At 30.7% G+C, this 27,522-nt stretch overlaps 3 protein-coding genes across 5 annotated transcripts in view; 1 reads left to right on the forward strand and 2 right to left on the reverse strand.

Annotated features, from left to right (window-relative positions):
- LOC124952166 (integrin beta-PS) overlaps nt 1-4,489 on the reverse strand; it is a 4,620-nt gene extending 131 nt beyond the window's left edge. Inside the window, exons 1-10 of one of the 3 annotated variants that reach the window (XM_047501613.1) lie at nt 4,270-4,489; nt 3,131-3,303; nt 2,742-3,060; nt 2,433-2,661; nt 2,253-2,337; nt 1,524-2,171; nt 1,117-1,428; nt 816-1,016; nt 227-730; nt 1-45 (exon numbers count right to left, since the gene is read on the reverse strand). The exon at nt 1-45 is cut by the window's left edge and continues 131 nt beyond it. In XM_047501613.1, the coding sequence (XP_047357569.1) occupies nt 1-45; nt 227-730; nt 816-1,016; nt 1,117-1,428; nt 1,524-2,171; nt 2,253-2,337; nt 2,433-2,661; nt 2,742-3,060; nt 3,131-3,301 (2,514 nt within the window). In that variant the 5' untranslated portion in view covers nt 3,302-3,303; nt 4,270-4,489. Of the gene's footprint in view, nt 46-226; nt 731-815; nt 1,017-1,116; nt 1,429-1,523; nt 2,172-2,252; nt 2,338-2,432; nt 2,662-2,741; nt 3,061-3,130; nt 3,304-3,526; nt 3,661-3,982; nt 4,241-4,269 lie in introns of those variants that run through there. The other 2 variants (XM_047501614.1, XM_047501612.1) reach the window with 2 other exon arrangements.
- Nucleotides 4,490-5,010: 521 nt separating this feature from the next.
- LOC124952054 (anaphase-promoting complex subunit 7) lies at nt 5,011-8,334 on the forward strand. Its single transcript, XM_047501362.1, has 6 exons — nt 5,011-5,680; nt 5,950-6,276; nt 6,367-6,776; nt 6,857-7,271; nt 7,404-7,678; nt 7,826-8,334. The coding sequence occupies exons 1-6, from the start codon at nt 5,612-5,614 to the stop codon at nt 8,046-8,048; spliced, it is 1,719 nt and encodes a 572-aa protein (XP_047357318.1). The 5' UTR covers nt 5,011-5,611; the 3' UTR covers nt 8,049-8,334.
- A 237-nt stretch (nt 8,335-8,571) lies between these two features.
- On the reverse strand, nt 8,572-26,140 carry LOC124952053 (protein unc-79 homolog). Its single transcript, XM_047501361.1, has 47 exons — nt 26,119-26,140; nt 25,919-26,038; nt 25,687-25,848; nt 25,433-25,603; nt 25,250-25,339; nt 24,988-25,173; nt 24,686-24,918; nt 24,231-24,445; nt 21,495-21,898; nt 19,795-19,936; nt 19,503-19,679; nt 19,140-19,414; nt 18,925-19,061; nt 18,619-18,840; nt 18,410-18,556; nt 18,023-18,152; nt 17,761-17,933; nt 17,537-17,685; nt 17,293-17,450; nt 17,043-17,224; nt 16,767-16,968; nt 16,495-16,689; nt 16,001-16,114; nt 15,166-15,314; nt 14,973-15,094; nt 14,645-14,876; nt 14,413-14,554; nt 14,141-14,345; nt 13,330-13,609; nt 13,015-13,247; nt 12,622-12,932; nt 12,457-12,546; nt 12,207-12,383; nt 12,054-12,133; nt 11,669-11,916; nt 11,482-11,595; nt 11,246-11,386; nt 11,017-11,171; nt 10,863-10,957; nt 10,527-10,778; nt 10,229-10,456; nt 10,003-10,158; nt 9,762-9,937; nt 9,423-9,687; nt 9,215-9,355; nt 9,027-9,149; nt 8,572-8,874 (listed from the first exon to the last, which is right to left on the reverse strand). The coding sequence occupies exons 1-47, from the start codon at nt 26,138-26,140 to the stop codon at nt 8,686-8,688; spliced, it is 8,310 nt and encodes a 2,769-aa protein (XP_047357317.1). The 3' UTR covers nt 8,572-8,685.
- Between the last annotated feature and the right edge of the window lie 1,382 nt (nt 26,141-27,522).

Consider the following 27,522-nt stretch of genomic DNA (forward strand, 5'->3'; position numbering starts at 1 on the left):
ATTTTTAAAAGTAGATGTTGCTTGTTTATAAATAGGATTTTCACCCTGTAAACAACAAAACGAAATAAATTATATTAGTTTCATTATATAAATATATTGTTGTATATAAATTATATATATAATTATTGTATATAAACAATGTATATATAATTTCTTAATTTGTATTAATTTGTATTAATTTGTATTAATTTGTATTAATTTGTATTATTTAATTACAAGTACTTACTGTATCCCATTTGGCCAGCATTCTTTCTTTTTCAAATCTTGCAAATTCTCTTCTATCATGTATCGTTGTTAATAATTTCCATAATAACAATAAAGCTAAACCTATTAGAACTATTGCAGCTATAACTCCTAATACTATTCCAAGCATATTCACTCGAGGTGGACATTCTCTCTCTGCCTGTGCACGTACTTTTAAGCAATTCGTTTCATTATAATAATAAACGAAATTATACTTGCAGTCATCTTCATCTGTTCCATAACACATAACTTCATCATTATCAACATCACCTATAACATTTTCTACAGCTTCGGGTACAAATTCTCTGCAATTTTTAGCACATTCTTCTGGATTGCTATAATTTCCAGTTCCATACATTTGACATTGTACACAACTTTTAAGTTCCTCACATCTACTTGGACATGTTGGGCATTTGTTACAATATTTACCAGAGTATCTTGTGTTACCTTCTTCATGACAAATACATTCACCACAAATACAATCACCCTTAACAAGTAGAGATAATATAATAAGAATATTAAATTCAGAGATGATTAAGTTTTGTTGGAATAAAATAATTCATTTGACTTACATGTCCTGAACAAAGTATACCATTAATAGTTCCTGGTGCTATGCAGGAATCATTTGAAGATCTACAACTACAAGATGGTCCAGACCAACCAGCATTACAAACACACTGTCCACATTCACAAGTTCCATGATTTGAACAAAGAAATCCTTGATCACGATCGCACGAGAAATTGTCACACTCACAAAAACGACCTGATATTATCTATAGATAAAAAAATAGAAAATTTGTATTACATATTTAAATAGTTTCTTAAGGTATATTTACTCCTATAATGTTGGTTATTGTATCTTTTTTTACTTACTTCTTCAGGATTCTCTCTTTCTTCACATTCACATTGACCACACGCACAAGTACCTCTTCCTGAACAATCTACTAGAGACGTATTATCTGGTCTACAAGATTGAAAATGCTTATCAAATCCACTCATTTCTTGATGTGGACTACATTCACAACGTTTTCCAAAGAATCCATCATAACAATCACAGACTCCACAATTCAATGTACCAACACCATTACATTCAGGAGATTTTGGTTCATACATAGGACCATCTCGTTCACATTCACAATCACATAACATTTCTAAATTAATTGTTAATGTTTCATTGATACCAACCTATCAACAATTATAATGTTGTACTTATGCATATTATATATATGTACATTAAACTACCACAATTTACTTATTATTGAATTTTGTGTAGTACTTACTGGATAAATATCAAATTTCTGTTTCCATTCAGACCGATTAGTGGGGCAACTAGTAACTTCGATTTCAGCAATAAATTCTACTTTTGTACCAACTTTCAATCCATCACACTTTGAAGTTTCGATAGCTGGTCCTGAGCCTAAACAACTTGAAAAATATTTTACTTTCACAGCACTACTAGCAGTATCTTTCATTTCTACTGAACTAGAAATAGCATTATATTGTTCCCGAATCAATTCCACAACATTACTCGAATCATCTGATAGTTTTCCTGCAAATGATCCCTCTACGTGTTTCGTTAACTTTTTATATACATTGATTTGTTCTTCAGTAACTGCCCATATAATGTTAATAGCATTTTGTTTAACTTTTAAATTAATTTGCGATATGCTTGGATAATCTTGAAGTGAAGAATGAGTGTAAAGACCATTATAATCTAGATGGCACATTCCATCATTTGGTTTCACAATGCCACCTAATTTGCCATCACCAGCGTAATGAAACCCAGCATCTGTTGAAAATACCAACAGTCTACGGGCTTTTTCTCGCCAACCAATTTGATTTCTACAAACAATAGCTTGCATAATTGCATCAAATCCTCCTTCAGGAGCATCTAAATTACCCGAAACAGAGGCATTTCTAACTAAACCCTGCAAGTGAAAAACATAATCAATTATGTATTACAAGCTTTAGCTTGAGGTTGAAAATTCTAACTAAATCTTTTTTCTTACAGCAAAATGTCTTGTATCTTGTGAAAGTCTCATGATATTTTTGTATCCATATGGTGCTGCACATCCATCACATGGCTCTACAAGACTAAAATTCAAAGAAAAAGCAAATGCATATAATGCTTGTCTTTAACTATCACCATAGCTTATGTAACATTCTATTTATATCTAAAGGAAACTCACAATTTTGGCATTGTGTTTACATAGGGCATTACTACTTTATCAACGAAACTACCAAAACCCAAACGGAAATTGCTTGTAATTTTACTCATACTTTCTACGAGTAACTGACCTAAGTCAGATAACTTTTTCTTATCATCTTCCATCGATTTACTTAAATCCATAAGATAATATAGATCAACTGGATAATCTTCAGCTTGAGAATATGCAAATGACATCCTATAGGCCTCATCTAAAATTATTATTACTTAACTGTAGATACATTATATATTCAATAATACAATAGAATAAAAAATAGTAATTATATCTTACTTATTCTAAGTTTTAAATTCACTTCTTGGGGCCACATTTGTACAGCATCTTGTCTTTTACTACTACTACTACCACTACTCGAGCTTTCCTGATGAAAATGTGTAGAACTTGTGCTAGAATAATTTGTGGAAGAAGTATGTTCGAAAGAACCATGACTTTCTATGCCAGCATTACTACCGACTGAATAACCTCCTTTGGTTAAATTACGATGTCTCACCATACTAAAAACATTGTCCGGATTCCATGTATATTTCTCTGGACATGTTACAAGTATTTTAGTGTTTATGTTAGGAAGGAAACATCTCTTTTCAGAAAATCTCTGAAAAAGTATATTGCATTACAATTTAATTTTTAATATTGATTTAAATATCTATATTTATATTACTTACAGGAGCTGCACACCAAGCACAATGTGGAGTCTGTATACATTCATGACATGTTTGTTTACTGATACAAGGATTCATTCCTGTCAGTCTTTCTGAAGGTGTATAATTTGCTGTGACTATTAAAGTCAATATCGCTATTACTATTGCTATGATCCATCTTAAATTTCCAAACATTCCTATAAGTATATAAATTATTTAAAAAGAATAATAAAATAATTGATAAAACTTCTAAGAGTTAAGAACTTTTACAAAAATTATTAACATTAATATACATAACATTAATAACATTAATATACATTAATATATTTATATGATATACTTTATGTCATATAAAGGAAAAAATAAAATACAAAATAAAAAGACAAGTAAAAATAATAAAAACAATCAAGTTTGACACACTTTTCATTACAAAATGTTTAAACTTAGCCATGACCAATTTTAATTTAAATAAACTGACTTGTTACTTCTGAGAAGCATAAGTTCTATTATTAACCCATTGAGTCAGTGTCTCCTGTATGACTCAGTATAAGTTCTCTGTAATTGGTTTGGTCAAAATATGATAAAATATTTTATGAGATATATGATACTTTATAATATATATATATATATATTAGATAATTAAAATTTTTTTAAATATAATAAGATGTCATAAAAAAGAAATCATTTCTCTTATAAATAATATAAAATTGAATTTTCATAAATATAAATAAAGAAAAATGGATTTTTAAATAGAATAAATTATTTAAATTAAATAAGCATTCCTCTAATCATTAAGCATGAGATAAAATATAAGAATAACAAATATTAAGAATAATAAATCTGCACTGTAAAAAACAAAAGAAAAATTACTTTTACCAGCATAAAAGAGAAATAAAAGGAAGAAGGGAGATATTCCGTATATTCCTATACGTCGAATACGATAACATTGATTTATAATCTTTCTACTTGTATTTATAATTTCCTGTGTAAATATAAGACGTGTCTGTTTCTTGACAATTTTGTTATTCACTTTTTATTCTTATATCGAGATATCGTCGGTTTATAATAGTTATGGTTTAAAATAAAATCGTTTAAAGAACTATAACAAGTTGTCAAACTATCATTTATATAAAAGAAAATAAAATTTACTGTTCAGTGCTTACTTAATAAATGTTGTTTTCAATCTAGTTCTAAAACATCACAAAATAAAAAGATACTTTCTTGCAATTTAGATTACCATAAATGGTAACCTATGAAAAGATACAGATACACTACGTATTACTCCCAGCCCACATCGAACTAATGTAAGCACAACCAATACAACTGCTCGCGAATAGTCGACTCCACTCGATTCTTACTTGCACCTTACTATTGCTCACCTCTTTTCTATATAACTTTGGATACTGCTGATTTTCCATGCGCATGCGTATTACGTTTTATAGATTACGATGTCGAATCTTTCCCATAAGATAATGGCGAAAAAATCTTAAGCTAGAATTTTCATAAAATAACATTTCAAAAATAGATATAAATTTTTCAAGGAAATTATATTATTTGTGTACCTAACTATTTTTTAATATTAACATAGTAATTTATTAAATATAAAATTATTTAATACAATTAGTAATCATCTTTCATTTAAAATTATCCTAAATTTAAAAACTATGAATATCTTAATGAATGTATTAAAGTATCTGTTAAATATTCTATTTAATTTATTACGCATCATAAATTTAAAATTAATATATATAAATATATATATATATATATATATATATATATATATATATTTGAACATCATATTTTTAGTAGATTTTGAAGTGTTACAACTATTTGAATCGCCGCTTCTTTTTGATAACCTATTTGAAACCTAAAAATCACTATAATCTATAAACGACAAATCGTTAATCTGTTAATAAGGTTAATTGATTTTGGTTTTGCCTTCTACTTTTATTCTAATAAATGATTCTACATAAATAGTAATATATTCGAAAAAGAAACGAGAAAAGAAGGGATGTTATGTTATTGATACATGATTGGATAGGGCATTGGAGTCATATATAGTAGTTATATACTACTTTTGTCAAGTTTTCAGTCTTTTGAACTCTTCGTTATGGGGAAAAATCTAGGAGAGTTTATTCAGTAATATAAGATATCGAAATCTATATGGATTTATTATACTCATGCTACGTTCATTAAATCTATATATATTATCACTTTTACAGTTACTAACATTCAATACGATTTTATCCAATTTTATCCTCTGAGCGTCTTTGAGTATGCTTGTCAATATTTTAGAATAAGTACATACCAACATGTGTTTATTTCGAAGGAATACGTCTAAATGTATCTTTAATAGATACTAATAATTTCTCTTCTTTATTGAAATAAATATGCAATCGTTATGATTAAAATTAAATTGAATTAAATTGATAATTAATTAAACACTTGAGGTAATATTTTAAAAATAATTGTGTACACAAGATTTATGAAGAAAAGGATACGATGTCAGGATTGTACGAACAAATCAAACTTTTATACAATCAGTCGTTATATTCCAATGTTATTTCTCTTGTAAGTTGGAATCATAATTTGTTATTTATGTAAGAATATATCTTATATTCATATAAAGTTCTGTATAAATTCGTTTATTTCTTTAATATAATTGCTTTTTACCTTTAATTTAGTATAAATTATTTTTTCTTATTTATATTAACTATTTTTTTTTTATTATAATTATTAAAATAATATATGCTAAAAATGAATAAAACTAATACATGAATTCGTATATAATATATTTAACATGAAACAGATACTCGCCATTTTATGATTTTCTTTTCTAGGCAAATCTGGTTTTATCCCTTAGTGAACATAATTCTGAACTTTTGCCAGTGCACGGGAAGTTTCATGTTTACGTGTATTATGCAGATGCCCACTTTTATTTAGGAAAATATAGAAAAGCAGAAGCATTATACAAAAAAGCATTACAATTTCGGAAGTGCCTTTTGAAGTCTAAATGTGCTAACAAACCATTACAAGATGGTCAAAAAGATTTACCATCGGATATAGACATAAAATTTCAAATTCACTTATGTTTAATCAAGTTAAAAAATTCACAGGAAGCGCTTCAAGTTCTTCAAAGTATTCCTGGTAAACAAAGAACTGCCAAGGTATAATTATATTATTTACGAGTCCTTATAAATTTTTAATTTATATTAGTATTGTATGTTGATCAATTATAATTTTTTTTTGTTTTGCAGATTAATATGGCATTAGCAAAAATGTTTCATGAACAAGGAATGGAACGATCTGCTATTACCACGTATAAAGAAGTATTAAGAGAATGTCCTTTAGCCTTGGAAGCTGCTGAAGGACTATTATCTTTGGGAATAAAAGGAATAGAAGTTAATTCTCTTATAGTTGGATGTGCAGCAAATTTATCTAATTTAGATTGGTTAAATACTTGGATTAAAGCACATGCTCAAATTCATAATAGAGAATATACTCATGCTGTTGTGACACTGAGATCTTTAGATACTATTAATTTACTAAGAGATAATTTTAATTTATTAACAACTATGGGTGAATGTTATTATTATGCAGGTGACGATAAAAATGCTCTGTTATGTTTACGAAGAGCTAGGCTTATTGAACCAGATGTAATGACAGGGTAAGATAAAGAGAATGTCTTCATATAATGTAAATAATATCATTAAACCATTTTATATTTTACATTTTTGTATTTTGCAGTGTTGACATTTATGCTGCTGTTTTATATAAAACACATCACATAAAAGAGTTAGAAAGGCTGATTTCTGTGATAACTACAAATAGTGAAAATATAGGTGAAATATATGTAGCCATGGCTTATTCTTTATATGCATCAAAAAAATATAATAGAGCTAACACATTAACAGCGCAAGCATTAAATTTAAATCCAAATGATATTGAAGCAACAATCTTAAGAGGAAATATTCTTATCGAACAAAAAAAATATCAAGATGCATTATTTTTCTTTAGACATGCTGTACAATTAAAACCATATCGTTATGAACCACACAAAGGCTTGATTGATTGTCTAGTCGGTATGCATAGATTAAGAGAAGCCTTAAATATTGCAAGTGGTTCTTGTAAACAGCTTGGCCATACTCCTAGAGTATTGACAGTGAGTATTAAAATATGCATTTTATGTTGTACCTAAAAATTCTGTTATAGATTTGTAGTTTCTTAAAATATAATAATGAAAAGCTTATATACAGACAAAAGCTGATTTGTAATACAAAGATTATGTTTATAGCTATATGCTTCTGTACTAATGAAAGATCCTGTATCAGTTGGAAAAGCTAAAAATCTTTTGGAAAAAGCATTATCGCAAGATGAAGTTTATTTACCAACTGTATACTTGTTAGCTGAAATATATGAACAAGAAATGAACTTAGAAGCTGCAATCGAATTACTTGAAAGACAAGTTGAAATACAACCTACTTGTAAGCTGCATCAAATGTTAGGTGATCTCTGGGCAAGGGTACATAATGAAGAGAAAGCTTTAGATCAATATGCTATTGCTTTAAAGTAAGTATTTTAATAAAATTAACAATTTAAATTGAAGAAAGTAGTGTACTATAAGCTAATTAGGAAATAATATAATATAAAGTTTTTATTTATTTTAATATCATATGACATATTAAAATAAGATTAATTATTGTTTAATTACGACAGTTTGGATCCAAGTAATAGAAGAGCATTGGAAGGAATGCATAGACTTGATAACACTTCAAGTAAATTAGATTCAACATATTATATGACTGTAGGAGAAGAACAAGCAGATACGACTTATGATGTTGGAGATGGTTTACCAGATACCGATATTGATGAAGCACCTGATGAAAGTGAAACTGAAGCTGTTTGGTCTGATATGGATCTTGAGGCTAATAGCCAATAGTAACAGTACAATTAAACCGTGCTAAATGGTCAAATTTCTATGTATAATAATTATGTAAAACACTATAGATCTATTAATACTTTTAAATAATGAGAATTTTCATCATATAATATTCTATACTATTCCGTATTTATTATAGAACAAATTAAAATTAAGAAATAGATTTTTTTTTTAAATTAGATTCTCTATCTATTTGGAAATGTTATTTAGATGATACCTTGTATTTAGAAAACAGTATAATTAAATTTATTAACAATTACTAAATATAATTTCGCAATCTATAATACGAAATGTTGTGATTATTTTAAATCATTTTGTAATGTGTTAAAACAATTTCTAATTCTAATTTTTATTTTTAATTATTGATAATGAAAAAATAAGTATCACATAATAATACACATAATTATAATTATGTGATAATAAACATTGATTTTAAAATCACACAAACAAACCTTACGTACATTTAACAAAATATGAAGTACTTTCATATTCGAAAAAGGTAATAATTAATATACATATAAAACACTTTTATAACAATTTATATATTATTATAATTTTCATAATGATAACATTATTATCTTTGGCCATTATATATTACCATTATTTAATTTTATTTTATTTGTTATATATCAATTTTTTAGATAGAGTAAAATTGTGTTGCTGTTGAAGATTGCATTTCTATTTGACCCATCTTAAACTGTAGTCGGTGTAACCATCGTAAAAGTATCGCGTTTGATTCTCGTCTAATTGAAACAAAATGTTCAGACATTCTAGTTGGTGGAAAATCACGACAGTTTTGTAATCGTACTTGTAAATGCCCTGGTAACTAAAATATATTTAAAATATATGTTTTAATAATTTTTTTTTTATATATATAAATATAAAAATTATATTTATAAATATTATATGTATATTATTTTATGTCATATATTATAAATATTATATAATCATATATTTTTTGTTAGATTATTCTACTACCTGTGTATGATGAAAAAATAAAATGGGACTCCAAAGAGGTAATAGTTTACTTAATACAATGGAACCGCATTCTAAAAGAGCTTCCAAAAGACTCAGAAAATGTAGATTTACCATTTCTGGAGGCTAAACATTATAATTGACAATTATATTATCTTAATAATGATTCGATAAATATTAATAACACTTACAATTTTTGAACAAGAGACCAGTTTAAGAATACATGGTGTAATTTTTCCCCAAAATTCTAGGAGGGTATTCATAGTAACATTCTGACTCTCACTGTTTGGTGGATTATTTTTCGATAGCTCTTCCAGATACATTGTCCATAACTATAATATTTTAGTAACTTAGACTAAGAATGATTTTAGAAACGTATATTACAATCTTATAACATACCTGACAAAGAATAAATGCATTAAATAAAGATGACATATGAAGCACAGATGCTTTGGATTGTTCAGGAAATGCTGAAAAAATTACTTCTATATGATCTGCTACATGACAAGACAATTCCTGTGGTATTGGTTGTACAAATGAAATTGGAGATCCATGACTGTGAGTGTTACTATTACCAGCAAACATTGCTGAATGCGTAAGAGACCCTAATAACAACCATGATAATAATCTGATATGTCCAATACAATCCACATACTCACGAGCCCTAAACAAATTTTATAATGGAATAATTGCTATTATAAAGCTTTGCAATTATATAAATTAATTAATTAAAATCACCCTTGCTGTATCATAGATGGTGCACTAGAAAGCCATGATAAATATCGTCCTACAGCTCTGTTTTCTCTATTATTTCCTTTGGTAATTTCTATTGCAACATATTGTGCTAAACCGCATTTCAGCATTCCACCTAACGTATCTTCATTTAAACCAACTTGTAATCCTTTATTATAACTCTAAAATAGATTCATTAAATGATCGTAAAAAAATGTTTATATCTATAAAATAAAAATTATATTACCTTGATCTTACTGAGGGTATGAAAATCTGCTAAAAAGTCAAGAACTTCGAATAATTGACTTCTTAACGAATCCGACGCATTAGTGTTATAAATTGAAGAAACATCATTTTGAATCTGTTCCATAGCAACAGTATTAGGTAAAGCACCTCCTACGTCCTGTATAAAAAAGTTTCCACGTATTTACAGAAATATGAAACATTAAATACTATTATGAATATATCGTTACCTGAAGTACAAAGTGAAGTAATAGTAATAAATTGGAATCTGGTATTGTTGTTTTAAATTTTATAACTTGAATTAATTCAAACACTATAGTTCTGCCCAAGAAATGTTTATCTCTATCGCGGGTAAATCCTCTATGACAAAGATAGCACAAATCTATCAAATAACTGTACTTCAATGTAGAATTCTGTATAGCATAGCTTAATACTTTTGAAAATGGATCCAACAATCCCTAAAATAAAATAAGACATAAAAAAATTTTCTTCAGATTCATAAATATAGTTTGCTTCGTACAATATTACTTTTGACTGTTGTATGCCTGGAACTTTTAATACAGAAATCATAATTCGTAATAATGGCAAAGAGTCCTCAATAGATGAGAGCATTAATACAAGCCTACGAAATAATCCATCGAATTGTGCTAATAATCCACTCCATGTTGCTGCCCCAGGACCTAAACCTGCTTCCAATGGTAAGCAATCTAAATAACAAGCTATGTTGTGAAGTATTACTGGTAAACGTTCCACTGGTAGAGACTTCTTTGCATTTAGAGTCTAGAATTTTTATTTATAATTAGATAGAAAATTATTTTTTTATTAAAAACAAATTTTAAAAAAATATAAATATATTTTTATTACCTCTAACAATAACTGTAAAGGTGCTATTGGATTCAATTCATTAAAATCGACTAAAGCTTGTGCAACACTTTTGAAGAACTGCATTCGTGTAGATTCTGTAAATGGATATAATATTTATGATATTATATAAAGATTATAGATTTATATGCTGTACCATTAAGATGTGTTTGGAACATTTGCATGAATATTCCATTAGGCGCTAGTTGATGAAGGACACATCTTAGAAATTGATGAGCCACACTAATCGCACCACCAGGTAGATGCATGTTAGTTTCGCTCTGCCACGGATACATTGCATGTAATGCCACTCTAAAAGTTTTCATTTATCTTTGCTTATATCTCATAAATATTTAATTGTGTGAATAATTATATTATATACTCACTTTGTTACTACACTAAGAATTTCTGGTAGAAGAGGTGCAGCTAAAGATGGTTCACGATGTATGAATGTTCCTAAAATAATGATACAAAGACCAAGTTCTTCATCAGAGTATTCTTCTTTTATAGTTCCACAATCAGAGCATCTGTATATTTTAAATGGAGGATAGAAACAATTAGAATGAAATATTATAATTTACAAACTACAGATCGACTTCATTATGTATCTTAATAAATATACCTATCATACACACAGTCATCACCAATGCGAAATAAACTTTGTTTTAAATTAAAATTTGCATGATATGCTTGTTGAGATACATAATCTAAATTTGATTGTATTTGTGGTCCAGACCTATAGCAAATATAAATAATTAATTTTTTTTTGCAATATTTTAAAAAGTATTATATAAATATTTAATAGTTACCATGAATTCATATGTCTTGTAAACGCTATATCTGGAGCTGTCGTTCCTACTTTCCGACCCTTATCTCTTTGTATGCGTATCTGATCTTTTGATTTAGTTTTTTTTTCGTGTTCGAATATTCGTGAATTAAAATCTGTTCCCTCGACTGCTGGAGGAGGTGATTCTAAAGCTACTTGCTTGATTAATTTTCGAGGACTTGCTGATCTACTCGAATGTATTTCATTTGATGTTGGCATAAGTGAGGTAGACTAAAAAAGAAAAAAATAATTTATTATTACAATAATATTGTAATAAAGATCTATTTAATAATATTTATTACTTGATAATTATCATTAAACCAATCATTATTATTATTGCTTGTTATACCATTGTGTTTTAGACATACCATGTTTTCTGATGTAATGCTGTCTTGCTTTAAGGAAGAAATTGCTTCGTCCTTGACATCGTTATTTTTTCTATTAGTATCTACATAAAAATAATATAAGCAGACAGCATGTAAAATTAATAATATATAAGTTTATTAAGATATCTAAAATACCATCGATATCAGGTACACCAAGTGCTTGTCGAACACGTTCGGCAAGGCGGGATATGTCTCTCTGTGGACCAACAGGTAAAAGTCTTTCAGGCATGGGAAACTCAAGTTGAGAAATACTTCGTGGACTGGTAACATCGCTGGACATACAAGTTTCACTGTCTTGTTCAAATGATGAACCTTAGGAAAATTATATAATATTATTAAAAATAATAAATATTTTAATTTTATTTATTATAGTAAATAGACTTACTGACTGTCAAGACATCCATTTTAGAAAGGGGTGATTCCGGAGATCCATATGCATCCTCACATCGCAATACACGCTGGGGAGCTCTTGAAGCTGAAGTAAGAAATTAAAGTTATCTTTCATGTTTTTCTTGATATTTTTTCATAAAGGATATTAAAATTTAATAACCTGTTAGTCGAGTTGTTGTACCAATTGGTAATAATCGCTCAATCGTCGGTGTTGTCATCGGAAATTGTGGGCTTCCCAACCAACTGGCATGTTGTCCATTCTCTGTACTTGTAATTTGAGAGGATATAGAACTCATCGCAGGTGAGCTAGATTGATCACTGCTAGTAACTGTAATAGCTTGACATGGAGAAACTGGCGATACTATAGTTGTTGGCTGTTCCACGTGTTTTTGTCGACCTAATTGTTTGGAGTTAGGTGAATCTGTCATTTTTGGTACAGAAGGAAGTGCTTTTTCTATTGGCGGTTCGTATCTGAGATAATAAAAATCAATTATTCATTTGGAACAATGTAAAATCTGAAATTTATGATAAATTAAATGATCATTTCGTATACCTTTGAATATGAGATATACTTGTAGCTACAGCAAAAGCACTAGACAATCCAAATGGCCTCGCAGATGTATTATCTCCGTTAAAGTGTAATTGACCTTTATCTTCTGTTATCGCTACTTTTGACATTGATGGTTGTTTAGAGGACTCATGTTGTCCACCTAGAAAAGTACTTGTTACCATCATTTTGACACCTTCGTGAACGCTCCACTTTTTCTGAGTTCCAAATTTATTAGCCTGTTGTAACGATAATATTTAGTCCGTAATCCTCTGAAAATACCACTGTATATGGTATAATAAATCTCACTAATTAACTTACTTGATGCGTATCATCCTCGTTTCCTAAAAACCAAGTTGGTCTTGCTGCTGGCATTCCGGATTTCAATCGATTCGAATGATTAACTTCGATTTTTCCAATTATATCACCGGTTGTAGATGTTTTGGCACCATGTATAGAGGCACTTCGAGTGACAACGGCTGTACTTTCCTCCAGTTCACCAAGAGATCCTCCGCTACTACCATGCAAGGTGCTGTCAGATTTTGGACTCTCTGGTATTGCAGCCAGCTCGGACTCCGTATCATCCGCATTGATCGAACAGCTTTGTATAGGCATTCACAATAGCGAAAATTGTAACAAGCAGCTACTGACATAAGCACAGGCAGGTGTAACAGCAGGTGTGAATTCATTATTCTTCGGGATAACGTTGTTTAAAAAATGGCCGAAACGAAAATTTTTGAAAATTGAATTTTGGAGATGAGTCTAATAAAATTATAGTTATAGTAAATCTATTTAGAAGGCAACGATAAAGATAAGTTCATAAGAGAATCACATTGATCGTTGTTGCTCAAAGGCATGTATTTGCCCTGGTCTGCTTGGGTTTGTTCTAATTGTTAAATATAATCGAAAGACGTATTTATATAAATTATCATATAGCATAATTATTTCAAGAATCGGTAAAGTTTTCTAAAAGTTTTCTAAAAGTGCATGTACAGAATAATGCATGGAAGTGCAAAATTCATACATAACAGCTATGTGTGACATTCCAAAAAAGGGAAAAAAATGCTTTCTATTTTTTGTTAAAAGTATTGTATCACCTAAAATGCTCAATATAATGTTTTATTAAATAGACCTTGAGTGTTTGTTTGTATAGCGACAAGGTGGGCCACTTTCTTCCCAATGAGTTTCCATTGCGAGAGATTGACTGTGAATGGCACCTGGACTACGTTGATGTACCGATATCAATGGTGTACGCATCGGTGGACTTTCACTATCAAATTCACCCATTGCACTAGCCGTCAAATCATGATCTACTCCAAGAGATGGTTGCGATACATCTACAATAATTTTGATCACATTAATCTCTATTCAATTGTAAATATAAATTTGTATTTATATTTTTACCACGTGATCTAGAAGGGGGCCCACCCATTACCACTGTAGCAGGTATTCTCTTACATTGATGATGCTGTGCATCGAGTGTATTTAACACTATTTTTATCAAAGCTTGTAATTGATTACACCACGGTTGTTGACTGTATTGACACTAAAAAATACCAAATAGTATTGTGCTTTTATTTGTGATTTCATTTAATTTATTAAATTATTCATTAGATCAGAGTATTTCAATTTTTACCTTATATAATATTACAAGAAGAGACATCAACCAAGATCGTCTAATATGTGGTTCTAAATACCAAAGACTATATGTAGGTTGTTGATGATCCGTCGGAGGAACACCTTGTGGTGGACAAGGACAATGTTGTAATATAGCCAAAACTGGTGGTGTCATTACCCAACCCATTACATGATTCTGGTCTAATAATTGTGGTAAATTAGCCACGAAGACATTGAATACTGGAGAAAGTCTATTTATAAATGAGAAATTATTTTTTTTTTTATATATACATACTTTTTTATATAAATAAGATATTTTATCGAAATAAGAAATATAAAGATGTTACCTTAATCGTTGTGGAGAAATGTGAAATGTTCGTTCTGTTTGATTATATCCCAACAAAAGATACAAATGTCGTAAAACTATTCCCTGTGTCTTCGATAATGGTTTTTCATCTGTCGGATATGCCTATTCAAATTGTTTACAAATTAAATTTTATAATATATAAATTCATTTAAATCATATCAATATTAACTTACTTGATCTTGCCTAGAAAGAAATTGCATTAAAAGAAAAACTAATAGGTGAATGGTTTCTTTATCAGCTTCTTCAAAATCAACAATTTTATGCGTATAACTTGGTAAAGTACCACCTTCGTCGACCATATTCAATGAATGTACATGGCCATCTGTAAATATTAAATTACATTAAATCTCTTTTTATTAACAATACTAAAACAAAAGTAAATAATTAGATTACTTGAAAGAAAATCGCTTTATTATTTCGCATGCTAGTATATGTTACCGAGTGAATGATAGATATTAAACTTTTTGATATTATTTTTTACTTATTAAAATCAATTTTAGACAAATTTAGACTATTTTATACGATCCATTGAACACTACACAACTTCTATATCTCATGTTAAATTATCTAGGAAGCACAATGAATGAACATGCGCATGTTAAAAAACTATAAGCCACTACAATCATTCATTAAATAGGTAAATGAAAAAAGGGAATCGTGCAAAGTGCATATGGATGCATTATTCTTAAAATACTTATGATTAATTTTTTTCCAGATAAAAGTATTTTACACAGAGTACGATGTAAGTTAAAATTTAAATGAAAGAGATAAAAAAAAATGTTAATTATCTAAAGGGGTTATTAAAATGAGTTTAATCAGGAAAACAAGAATTTGCTTATCTTATACTCCAATTTTAATGGAACATTATTAGACTTACCAGACGATCCGCATATAAAAATTATGTTTTAAAGTCCTGATATAATACGTTGATCGCGTACACAAAGGGGGAACATTTATGCATACATATATTGTTCATATCTAAAAGCGATGCGATTGCAACTACACTACCTGAAATACTGTTATTAGGAGGGGTGGGCCCCAGCAACTGACCCAGTCCGAATCTGGAGCTCTTGCGCTTCAAAATAGGTGCGGAATATTGTCGACTATAGACCTTTTCCTTTTCTGCAAGCGGGAAACAGGGAATAATGATGCTAATACATTGGAAATCATGATGATGCAACGTGCATCATGATTATTTTAATTAGCTAATCTCATGGATACTAAGTCTAAAAGGTTTGAATACGTAGAAATGATATTGACTGTCCACTAAAAAATTATTCATTCTTTATATGGTTTTCACTTTATTTATAATTGTTTGCTCCTCCGTTAACTATAATATAATCAGAGGTCTAATAATCGCAGTAATCGTTCTATCATATAAATAAAATAATTGATTTAAAGTATAATAGGAAAAAATCATTTTAAATGATTTGTTTACTAAACTTGACCTTAACAGATATAGTGTTGTAGTCAAACATCATCTTCAGTCAAGTTATAAATACCTTGTTTAGTATCCTGCCTGGGGATCATCGATGCGGGTGCTGACATAGTTCGTTTATATGGCCACTTTGTTCCGAAATTCGCGCTCAGAGTTTTTACGGAACTTGTTCCACTTCCATCGGATTGAGAAAGCGCTTCGTGAGCTCTGTGTAATTTCTTTATGAAGACCTCACTATTTAAATCGGTATTTCTGAGATCTATACGAAGAATATATCGATCATTATATCACTAGTCTCTTTTGAAAAAAGTTCCTCGAATAATATAAAGTACAGACCACGTAGATAAACTATGTCTCCAGATTTCTCTAAGTTGATTTGAGCTTCAAGAAATACTGCGTCAAAACGATTGAGAAAAAATTCCCAAGTTAAGATACGGCGATCACTTAAGCAATTGTGAAGTTGATACAGCGATTGTAACACCATTGGTCGATCTTCGATCACTAAGTCGAATTGAGTTTCCAAGCAAAGAATTAAAGACTGAAAGCATATGATATTCATCTTACATAATACATTTACAAAATTATCAATAAAAATTAAAAGACATTACTTACACGTACGGCAGTATCATGGATTGTACCAAGATAAAGAGTAGCTCTTTGTGCAACATAAACGTTGCTATCGTCCATACTGGTGATTAAATAACAAAAAGCAATTGCTAATGCAGCTTGTAGACTTAAAACGTTTCGTAATGGCGTCGAATCCATAAATCTAGCGATCAGTGTTATTCTTTCCACTAAATACAAGTGATATTATTATTCAATTTGATATAATAAAAATATGAAGTAATTCTTTCCTATTTACCTGCTAAAAATCTAATACGCCAATCAGAATTGTGAAATTCTTCTTTGATCAAGCGACAAAATGTATCGGTTCCACATGGTAGTGTCACACAATGCAACAACAAAGGTACAGTTACTTCAGCTATGTGAGAATATTCAGCATTCAAGAGTTCCCACAAACTAAATATTTATATTTAAATATTTATTAATCTTTCTTAAAAACCTTTTTACAGATCGACGCGTTAATTGAAATCATAAAAACTCACTTTCTTATCAATAAATTTTCTTGACACCAAATGAAAAAGCCTTGATGATCCTTAACCGCCGTATTAAATGCATCCCCATACAAACACATAACATTTAAACATTGCAACATGTAATACAAAATGTCGGCTTTGTCGATAGTCTGAATCTCCTAGAATCATTAATGATGATAATAATCACTGACTTGTGATGTTCGTGAAGTATATATCTATAATTTGATTAGAACCTTAAGAAGTTTGTGTATATATTGCAACTGTTCGGGTAATTCATCGATGGAAAATCGAAACTTTCCAACAGAGGTTTGCCAAAAATCGTCGAGCTCATTTTCCGGACTACAGTTCAAAGGTTGATCGTTTTCTCCTATGAGATGTGGTTTCGCTACGCTAACCGTTGCCGTAGCTAAAATTATTTTTATCAAAGAATCCTATGTGTTAAATAGTTGGTTTAAACAAGAAAAAAATCTCAATAACAACAAAAATTAAACTTACCAACATCAGTATCCGAAAGGGTAACAGCTCGTGCTACGGCAGACATGACCTTCTCAGCTGGCATGATAGCCGCAAGATCCAACTGCTCCGAAACTGTTTCTACTGTGGCTGTCATGATCTGTTCGAAGAACTGATATAAACGATCAAAATACCCGTTATTGCACGACATAGATTAGCCTACCGTGTTTTATGGTCATACAGGCCATTTCGTAGTAGAAGTTGAAGAAGAGAAAGAGAGAGAAAGAACATAGAGTTTAGACGAGCAGCATGCTACATTGTTAGCACACATAGGTGTTGTACACAATGATTCAGTGTATTCAGTAGAACGTACATCTCTTTTTTGTTTGTTTCTTGGTGTATAATTACAACATATAGAAAAGAACGTACGTGAGGCATATGAACGAGGACACCGCCAACGGAGTGTAATTCTGGAACTGGCATATTAATGACAACATCTGGCTTCGAATCGCTTTTCCTAGTAGATTCTGGTGAACCCTTACGGCCGTGATCTTCCACTGTTTCATCGACTACCGTCTAAAAGCATAATTTCTCTCAGATAGCAAGCTCTTCAATCGTTTCAATAATAATCAACTTACGTCTGGTGGATAAGCCGGATTTTCTGGAGCCATGTAAGTGACCAATTGCAAACACAGTTGGTGCCATATTACCCTTGATTCACAATAACTGCATTCGTTTTTAGAGTTACAGATATGACAATTGTTCCAGTTCGATGCTACTATTGATTTCATAAGATGACACGCGTTTTTACAGACCGAGGAGTTGATACCAGTGTGTTTATCAACGTCTTGTAGTTCCATCTTTTAAGAGAAGAAAAAAAAATCTGATTAATCAGTCAATACTTTTAGACGTTCTCTCGTTTTATGTATTTCGTTTTAGATTACCTGCTTTAATAGAATATCGAGCATAAGAATGCAACAAGATAAGTTTAATTCTGCGTTGGTATTAAATTCCATATGTCTTGGGGTAGGAATAGCATCATCAGAAAGGGGCGTTGATTTGCCTGATTCATTTTCTACGACTGAACTTACAAAAAGACGTATTTCAATTCCATGAACAAGAGTTAGACTCAAACTTTCTAATTATATTTACTACTTACATATCGTATTGTCACCTTCAGTAGTTTTCATAGCTTTATTAGGTTTTTCTTCGGATTCTGTCGTGTTCATTTTACCCATCACCGCTACTCCATCACTGAACATTGAGAACAATTGACATAGTGGAATCATAATTTCTAACATCGTCAAAGTCTGAAGCCAATTAAGCGCTTGTTCTTGCACTTTTGGGCTGGTATTGATGAATCTTTTCGCTACGAAATTATACATCTTTTTTGCATCAAAACCTAATGGACTCATGTCCGGATCCAAAATTTTACTGCAATTCAAACGTAATAGTAAAATGTTAAAATTCATAATAGCTATGTATCGATGAAGACAAATGTAATTATAGATAATATATATACCAAAGAATCATCTTTAATTCGTGAAGTTCATGTTCCGGTACGTCGTTAACCATAGCTTCCATCCAATGTGGCATTACGTAATCCCATACGTCGGTTGTGATTACCTCGTAAGGAACTAAGCAAAAAAGTCGATTTAAACCATCTTTCAAATGTGACGTTCTCGAGGCCAAAGTCTCCCTAGTTAAATAATGAATAATTTATCTCAGTTAAGTTTCATTTATTATATTAAAACATCGATTATGATTTCGTATACTTACAGGCACTTTAAAAAAATGTTTGAAATGGTTCTTACCAATGACCTCCGACTCTAACGTAATCAGCTGGATGTGGTAAAAGGCAGGAAATGAAGACATCGTAATGGGTTTTCATAACTTTAGATAGCCAACCACAGACATACTCGGTCTTTAGTTTTTCAAGCGCACTTTCAGCTTGGCCTATGAATCAATAAAAAATTTTATTATAAATTGTAAAATACAATTTTATTAGATAGGAACGTACAATCAGGATATATGTACACATTGGAAAGCACATTGTGTATGTTCGGTAAATGCTACATTCGTTATTGTTATACAAATGACAAAGATACGTAAAGCTAGCAATCACAAATGAACAATGAGAATAAATAGTTAGATATTATTAATTACTCGATTAATAATATGTAAGAATAATTTGATATTCTTTTTTTTTAATATTGTAACATAGCAAACACTTTGATCTTGTTTGATTATATAAATGAGATCAGCTATGAATCGATCGATCAATGAAAAGTTCGAACATTGGTATTTACACGTGAATAAGATTCACTACTTTTCTATACGTTTAGTTTCCATGCATAGAATTCAATGAGTCGAAGAAAGCTTGTACACACGAAAACATATTAAGCGGTATTATTAATATTACTACCTCCTTTTCAAATTCTATACATCGAAAACAAAGTATTGATAGCCGCGACGCAGACGCACTCGCTTCTTTAATATTTATCATATCTATCTAACAAAAAGATTTTTTTTGTATTCGTGTAATACAACAACAGTATGATAATTTATATGCGAACAAATATGTACGACAAATCTGTATTTTTTTAAATACATCATACTCATCTCTGTGTGTGTATATACATACATGCATATGCAAAGGCAATATCTTATTCAACGCCAACATGATGCGATATATAGGCGCCGATCTCGAAAAAGTTTTGATTTATTTTCATCTATTGATTAATATTTGGATATTAACGTTTTTTCATTAATACTTTAGATATCCAATAAATTTTACTTGTTGATATTATAATAAATATTTTTTGATCAATTGTTTCTTCATAGGATACAGTCTCGAGTTGTGTTATAAAATAAATAAATAAAAGCAGAAGAGAGAAAGAGAGAGAGAGAGAGAGAGAGAGAGAGAGAGAGAGAGAGAGAGAGAGAGAAATATTTAAAAAGATATAGGTTTAAAAACAAGAAACAAATAAAAATATTCTGCATAGATAAACGAGCATCGATAAGTTAAACATACGGCTTGGAATATTTATTTTCGGCATTCGACGCCTACTTATATAACAACGAGTCATAACAGCGTGCCACAAACAATCGAGGAAACATCGAATATAAATCGAATGTTTCGACCGTACTTGAACGGGATATACATAGATACATGGTACGTATATATATACGTAAGAGATTCGTGTAGTAAAAGCCAAAGTCCACAAGGATCCATTGATTAAGTGCGTTCAATGAAATACCATCGAAGAGAATACGTACGACAATTAATTTCATAAATAAATAGCATAAGCACGGATAAAGAACGCTGATCAAAGATTGTCATCAATAAAATCTGTGAATACGATGATAAATAGCGACGTATAAGAGTTATGTATTAATGTTAATGTTTGAGAGCGATTTCGGTGCGTCGAATGTGCCTACGATCGCGGCCATTTTCTACCTACGTTCATCTACGTTCTACTTCAAATAGTGTATATGCGAAGTGTTAAATTACCAACAGAAAAGATAAGGTGCATAAGGCTTTTTTTAGTACCATCGAAAGAGTAGGCAGTGACATGAAACCAATGAAATAGCATTGACAATAAACGCCCGAGTATTTCGATCGGAGTATCCTGGTTCGGGGTACAAAGTCCCACGAGTAGCCAAACGCCATATCTTCCTAAAAGTTGTCTCTCCTCGAGTGTTGTAGGATCGCATTGACCCGATCCACCAGCTCCAGAAAAGTTACTACTTCCAAGACCGCCACCGCTACCACCTCCAGAACCACCTCCGCTAATGCCGCTACTGCCACCACCACCGCCACTGCTTCCTGGGAATCCTGTGCTGCCCTTATTAGTACTTATTTCTGAGATGTCGCGGTTACTATCCATACTTAGCGGTTCAGCTTCCTTGAGCAGGCTGCAAATAAAAAAGAGAAATTCTGTCAAAGATCTATCGATCGCAATCCTCCGTCACGTCTGGTTGTCGTCGATTACTTTCTCGCGCAATTTTCTTTTTTCCCTTTCTTTTTTGTTCAATCTTTCCTGTCATCAAATCGATCGACATTCTCTGTGTACTTACCTACGTCCTTCAAAATTTTTACTTTCTTTGATTCTTTCTCAATTATTTTTATTTCATACATATTATACATTCTCAATAACAATATCAGTAATGATTTTTTCTTAACTCTGAACGACGTTAGGTGAAATATGATCGAACATCGAAGAAACTTTGCTTCCACGTTCAATATTGTAGCGAGTCCTTTCATAACTCGAACATCGATCACTGTTGATAATAAAAAGCATTTTATTTTCTATAGATATTCACTTGGAATATACTTTCGTAGCTATGAAAGGACATATCGCGAAATCTTTAGTAAGATAATGTCGATCATTCACGTCGAAGCATATTTCAACAGAAATGTTAATATCGATTGATAAATATTAATGAAAAATATATATTGACTTACGTCGACCACAACTTTAACTGACAGCCGTGCCTTTGGATCGCGATAAATTAATTAATATATGTGGAAAGCTAAATAGAATGATTCTAAACAGAGGAGTATAGTGGATTTCTGTGATTTGTAAAGAAAAATGGACACTTTTCATTCAGTAATGTCATCTTTGAGATTCCAGCTACGAGAATTAACATTCATATTATGTTAGTATATTTAATAAATAAAAATAAAAAGATCAATAAAAATTTGGTGATCGATCATGAAGTGGCGATCGTGCGTAGATAAATCTAACGAGACTTAGAGAAATATCACAAGCTATCATGCAGCATACCAGTGTACTTTAATGATTATTTGATTCATATGTTTCCTTTTCCTTTTGACAGTAGTACTATCTTTATTTTATTGTTTATATTGCCGAAGAATACCAGGTACTGTTGTGCGATATCCAGGATGTTTTACAAGACGGCATCTTCGGTAAGGCATAGCGCAACTTCTAAGGTGCAGTTTCCTATGTTCTACTGTGGGCGAACGCTTTTAAATTACCTATCTTGTGGAGAAACGTGTAATAAAAAAAAGAGGGAGGGGAGAGAGAGAGAAATAAAGAGAGAGAGAGAGAGAGAGAGAGAAATAAAGAGAAAGGGTGTCGTGTTTAAAAGCTGCTGGATGGAACTATGCACGTCATAATATATATCTTAAATCAAATTCTATGTGCGCTATTCTAATCTCCTTTTGTCAGATTATCATGAAGACAATTTTCTTCACGGGCATCGCTTCATCCGCATCGTACATATCCAAGGCAAACATACAGAGCTTTTTTTGATCACATTTGATGGATTTTGATATTACAAATTTCGATGGAACTTTCTAATAATCATTGATTTTGTTATCGTAATAGTCCATTAAAGGTAATAACTCAGTATTGTCTTACCAAGCAGGTTGGACCAGCACGAACAAACACGTAAAGCAACAATGAACCTGCGGTTGTTCATTAGTATGCATCGAGAATTTCAATCATAGAACTCGTTAACGTATAATGACCTTGTGCCTTAATGATTTTCATATTTGTCCTCAACGATGCGATTGGATAATTCGAAAGTATGCTTATGTCTTTTCATATTACCATAATTTCTTATGGCTCATTTGTAAATCATTTATTAAAATTCATTTACCATTAAAATTAACAATTTTTCGATTGCATCTTACAAGATAATAAATAATCTTTATTCTTTTTATGTGTTCGTATCTGCATACGCGTGCACCATACACGTTAATATGCAGGTATCAATCAAGCGCGATATTAAAACACTTTGGGACAATAAGTATGACACAAAATATCACATAATGAAGTGACATCCTTCATTTAATAATTTCTTTTTCTTGTTTTTTTTTAGAATGAATCATCAATAGAATAATATTGATCATTTATCCCATTAGAATATTATTGTGATGTATGTAAGTAAATAATAAGTATATAAATACATATAATGTGCTTCATCAATGGGATTCGATTGAAACGATATTTAAAAAACAATTTAAAAAAATGAAAAAAGAAGAAAAAATAGAACAAAATAAAGATATGATTAATGTTATGCGATCGCTTTTTTTGTTTTAGCAGAACTCGTGATTGCCATTTGCGACTTTAATCACGATGGTCCTTATCGCGTTATGACGTTCGTGCAAAATGATCATTTCTTTTTTCAATAACATTTTATTCTTCTTGTATTCGTCATTTCTAAACGATAAGCGATACATGATTGTTTAAGAAATTTCATAATTCGTGCATTTGCTCACCTGACGATAGCTTGAACCAAATAAGTTCGGGTTTGAGCGTCGAGTTGTGAGATATGTGGCAGAGCCATATGATAAATGTGATCACCACCACGACGATTATTGTGCCGAATATTGTGACATTGCTGACAATAACGAATTGGATGATTTCCATTATAACTTGCACATTCCGTTGAAAAGCAAACGCTGATCGCCGACTTGTCCGATGCTCTACAATTCTTAAACATTCAAAAATTTTTTTTCGAATATAGTTTATCTTAATATATGTAAATATATATATATATATATATATATATATATATATATATTTATATATATATATATATTTATATATATATATATATTTATATATATATATATATTTATATATATTTATATATATATATATAAATGTGTGTGTATGTGTGTGTGTATATATATAAATTATAGAGAAGGAAAATATATATGTATATATATACCTTGTTTTCACAAACCATTGACACCTGTTGCATCGGATGTAATATGTCGTAAAACATTTGATTTGGATGTTCACGATGAATCTCGTTAGCACATTCGATACAAAGATAAAGTGGTGGTGGTGATTCGGTAGCGAAAGTAATCGAAATTCTATGGTCGTAACAAACCTTTCCTGCTTCGGCATTGCCAGCGTTTGGACAAGAATCTCTCTGACATACGAAAGGAGAAAGATCATCTGTAACGATATGTAACGAATAATTACAACATACAATCGATGTCATAGGAAAATTTTAATAAAACTTACTTGCGAATTTAACTAAAACCGCTCGACGATCAAATAAATTTGGATTGAACGAAGGCCAATAGTAAAATAATAATTTTGCAGCGGATGCTCTTGCTGGTGCGGTGCCATAAGCGATCACGCACAATATATCCTTAACTACTCCTGGCTTCAACGTCATTAAACATTCCAGTAATTGACAGTGATGTGCTGGAATATACGACAAATTTATTATATTTTCTTTTTTAATTGCATCATTCACGACTTGAACAATTATGATAAGCACCTGGATTATTAGAGTATTGAAAAATCATCATTATCACTGCCGCAATGGATTGACTGGAAGAATTTTCATTACCATCTTCGGTTTTTCTTGCTAAAATATGTAAAGAAAAATAAAAAAAAAATAAAATAGAAAAAGAAACCGTTTTTAATATATTTCACAATATCATCGATTGAAAATACTTACTTATTGTAAATGGTAGAATATAAAAACATAAATAATTAACGATATCTTGATGAAGTTCCATCGGTAAAACAGAGATAGAACTTGCCGCTAAATATGGCATATTATCGATCAGATCATGTTCAAGAAATGGTAAAAGGCAAGCCAGACATTGTAACAAAGCTTGTCCAAAGGCTAAATAATAAGAATTAGATCAATTTATGAAAATATTGGTATACAATAGTTGTATTTCTCATAATATAAGAAAACTAACGTACCTTGTAAACCAATATGGATCAAAGGAATAACATCCATCAGCTGAGTCAAAGCATTATACAATTGTTTATAATCCAAATTAGGATAAAGAGCCATGCGTTCAGAATCAAATTTTTGCGACTTGATCATTTCCAATGGTGCTTCTCTGGCTTCTTTCAATACAGCTAGAAATAATCGAAATATAAAAATCAATAAATTTTCAATGATCGTAAAGTTAAATAATTGATTACGTACATAACAAAGTTTGCGACAAGTGCTTTACGGTATTGGCCATATCAGTACCAGATGGAAGCGGTTGACCACCGTGAAGAAGCCTTTGATAATATTCATTTAAATTGGTTAATTTTAAAGTATCTATAAAGAAATATATGTTTTTCAGTATAATCATTCGAAAAAAATAACTTGAAGACATTTATAAATGAATGAATACACACACGCTGCAAACTTTGTTCCCATTGTGTATTTTTTTCTTTCACATAAATTTATCAATAAATTTCACAATCATTCGAGTTATAATTTTTTTCTGTTACTCTTCTCAAAAACACAAATTTCATCGGTAAGAAAACGATGAATCGATTACATCACTACACCAAAAGATCGATAATTCTTTTAGAAGAACAAAACATTCGAGAAAGTTCTTTTTATAATCGCAATAGTTTCATTTTCGTCATATTCACACTTTTCATATAAAAGATTTCTTCACAGCATCATCAGAAGAGGTCCATCGCAACGCACGCCTCAACAGCGAATGAGCGCGCATGCAGTATCGACCTATTTTTGGGGAAGAAGGGAGGGTTTCACGATACTGCGCTTTCGCATCTTTCTCCTCATCCCTTTCGCTCTATCAGAAGCTGTGAGTGAAAGAACAATGTACCGCGTATAACTCAAAATAAAATAAGGATAAGATTATTTAGTTTTATAATAAAAAAAAATAAATTTAACTTAAAATTCTGAACAAATAAATATTTATATTCATTTTTAGCATGTTTAGATAACAAGAATGATGATAACATCAGCAATTATACGAACATATATTATATACACATATGTACAATACATAGATATATAATTAATGTTAGATTTACTCGCAAACGATAAGTTTAGCGCGAATCGAACGTAAAGCACCTCTAACCATGTCACGAATAGTCGATTCTAGGTCGGTCTATGACGTATTATATCGATCGATATAATTTAAATACGATATAAGTACGTACGTCAAAGAGCGATGAAGTCATTTTCAAGAATAAAAGCACTTCGTCAGACACGGAAGCACCTTCGATCGTTTCGCATCTGATAGATATAAACCAGAATTTGATATTAAACGGGCAAATGTGTCATTTTTGAAAATGAAAAGAAGCAAGGCTAGATCTTATCTATGGTTGATTAAGCGTAGTTTATCATAAAATTCGTTGAATTTCACTTTACTTAAATTAATTGATTATGCTTGAAAATTGAGCTAATAAAATTATTTTTTTATAGTTGAATGAATGATATAGAATATTTTTTTGAATCTTTGTAAAGAAACTTTTCCAATATCTTTGGCTTGTTATTCTCATACAAAGGAAAGAAAATAAACGTCTTAGGGTTTAAGGTTTGGATGGAAGAAAGGCAGGTGACCGGATCGATTCTATACGATCATGTATATAAACCTACGTAAAAAGAGGACGAGAATAAGAGAAGAAAAGAGGAGGAATAGTTGCGTGAGTGACGTGTACTGAACGAACGAACGTACAACCGCGAAGCTATGAGCGCATGCGTATTGGAAAAAGACGAGTTGCCTAGGACATTATGCGGTGATGGTAGAGGTAGTGGTACAACGTTACGATACGCCGTAGGAA

Source organism: Vespa velutina, chromosome 10 (genome assembly GCF_912470025.1).
Source record: "Vespa velutina chromosome 10, iVesVel2.1, whole genome shotgun sequence".
Taxonomy (NCBI): domain Eukaryota; kingdom Metazoa; phylum Arthropoda; class Insecta; order Hymenoptera; family Vespidae; genus Vespa; species Vespa velutina.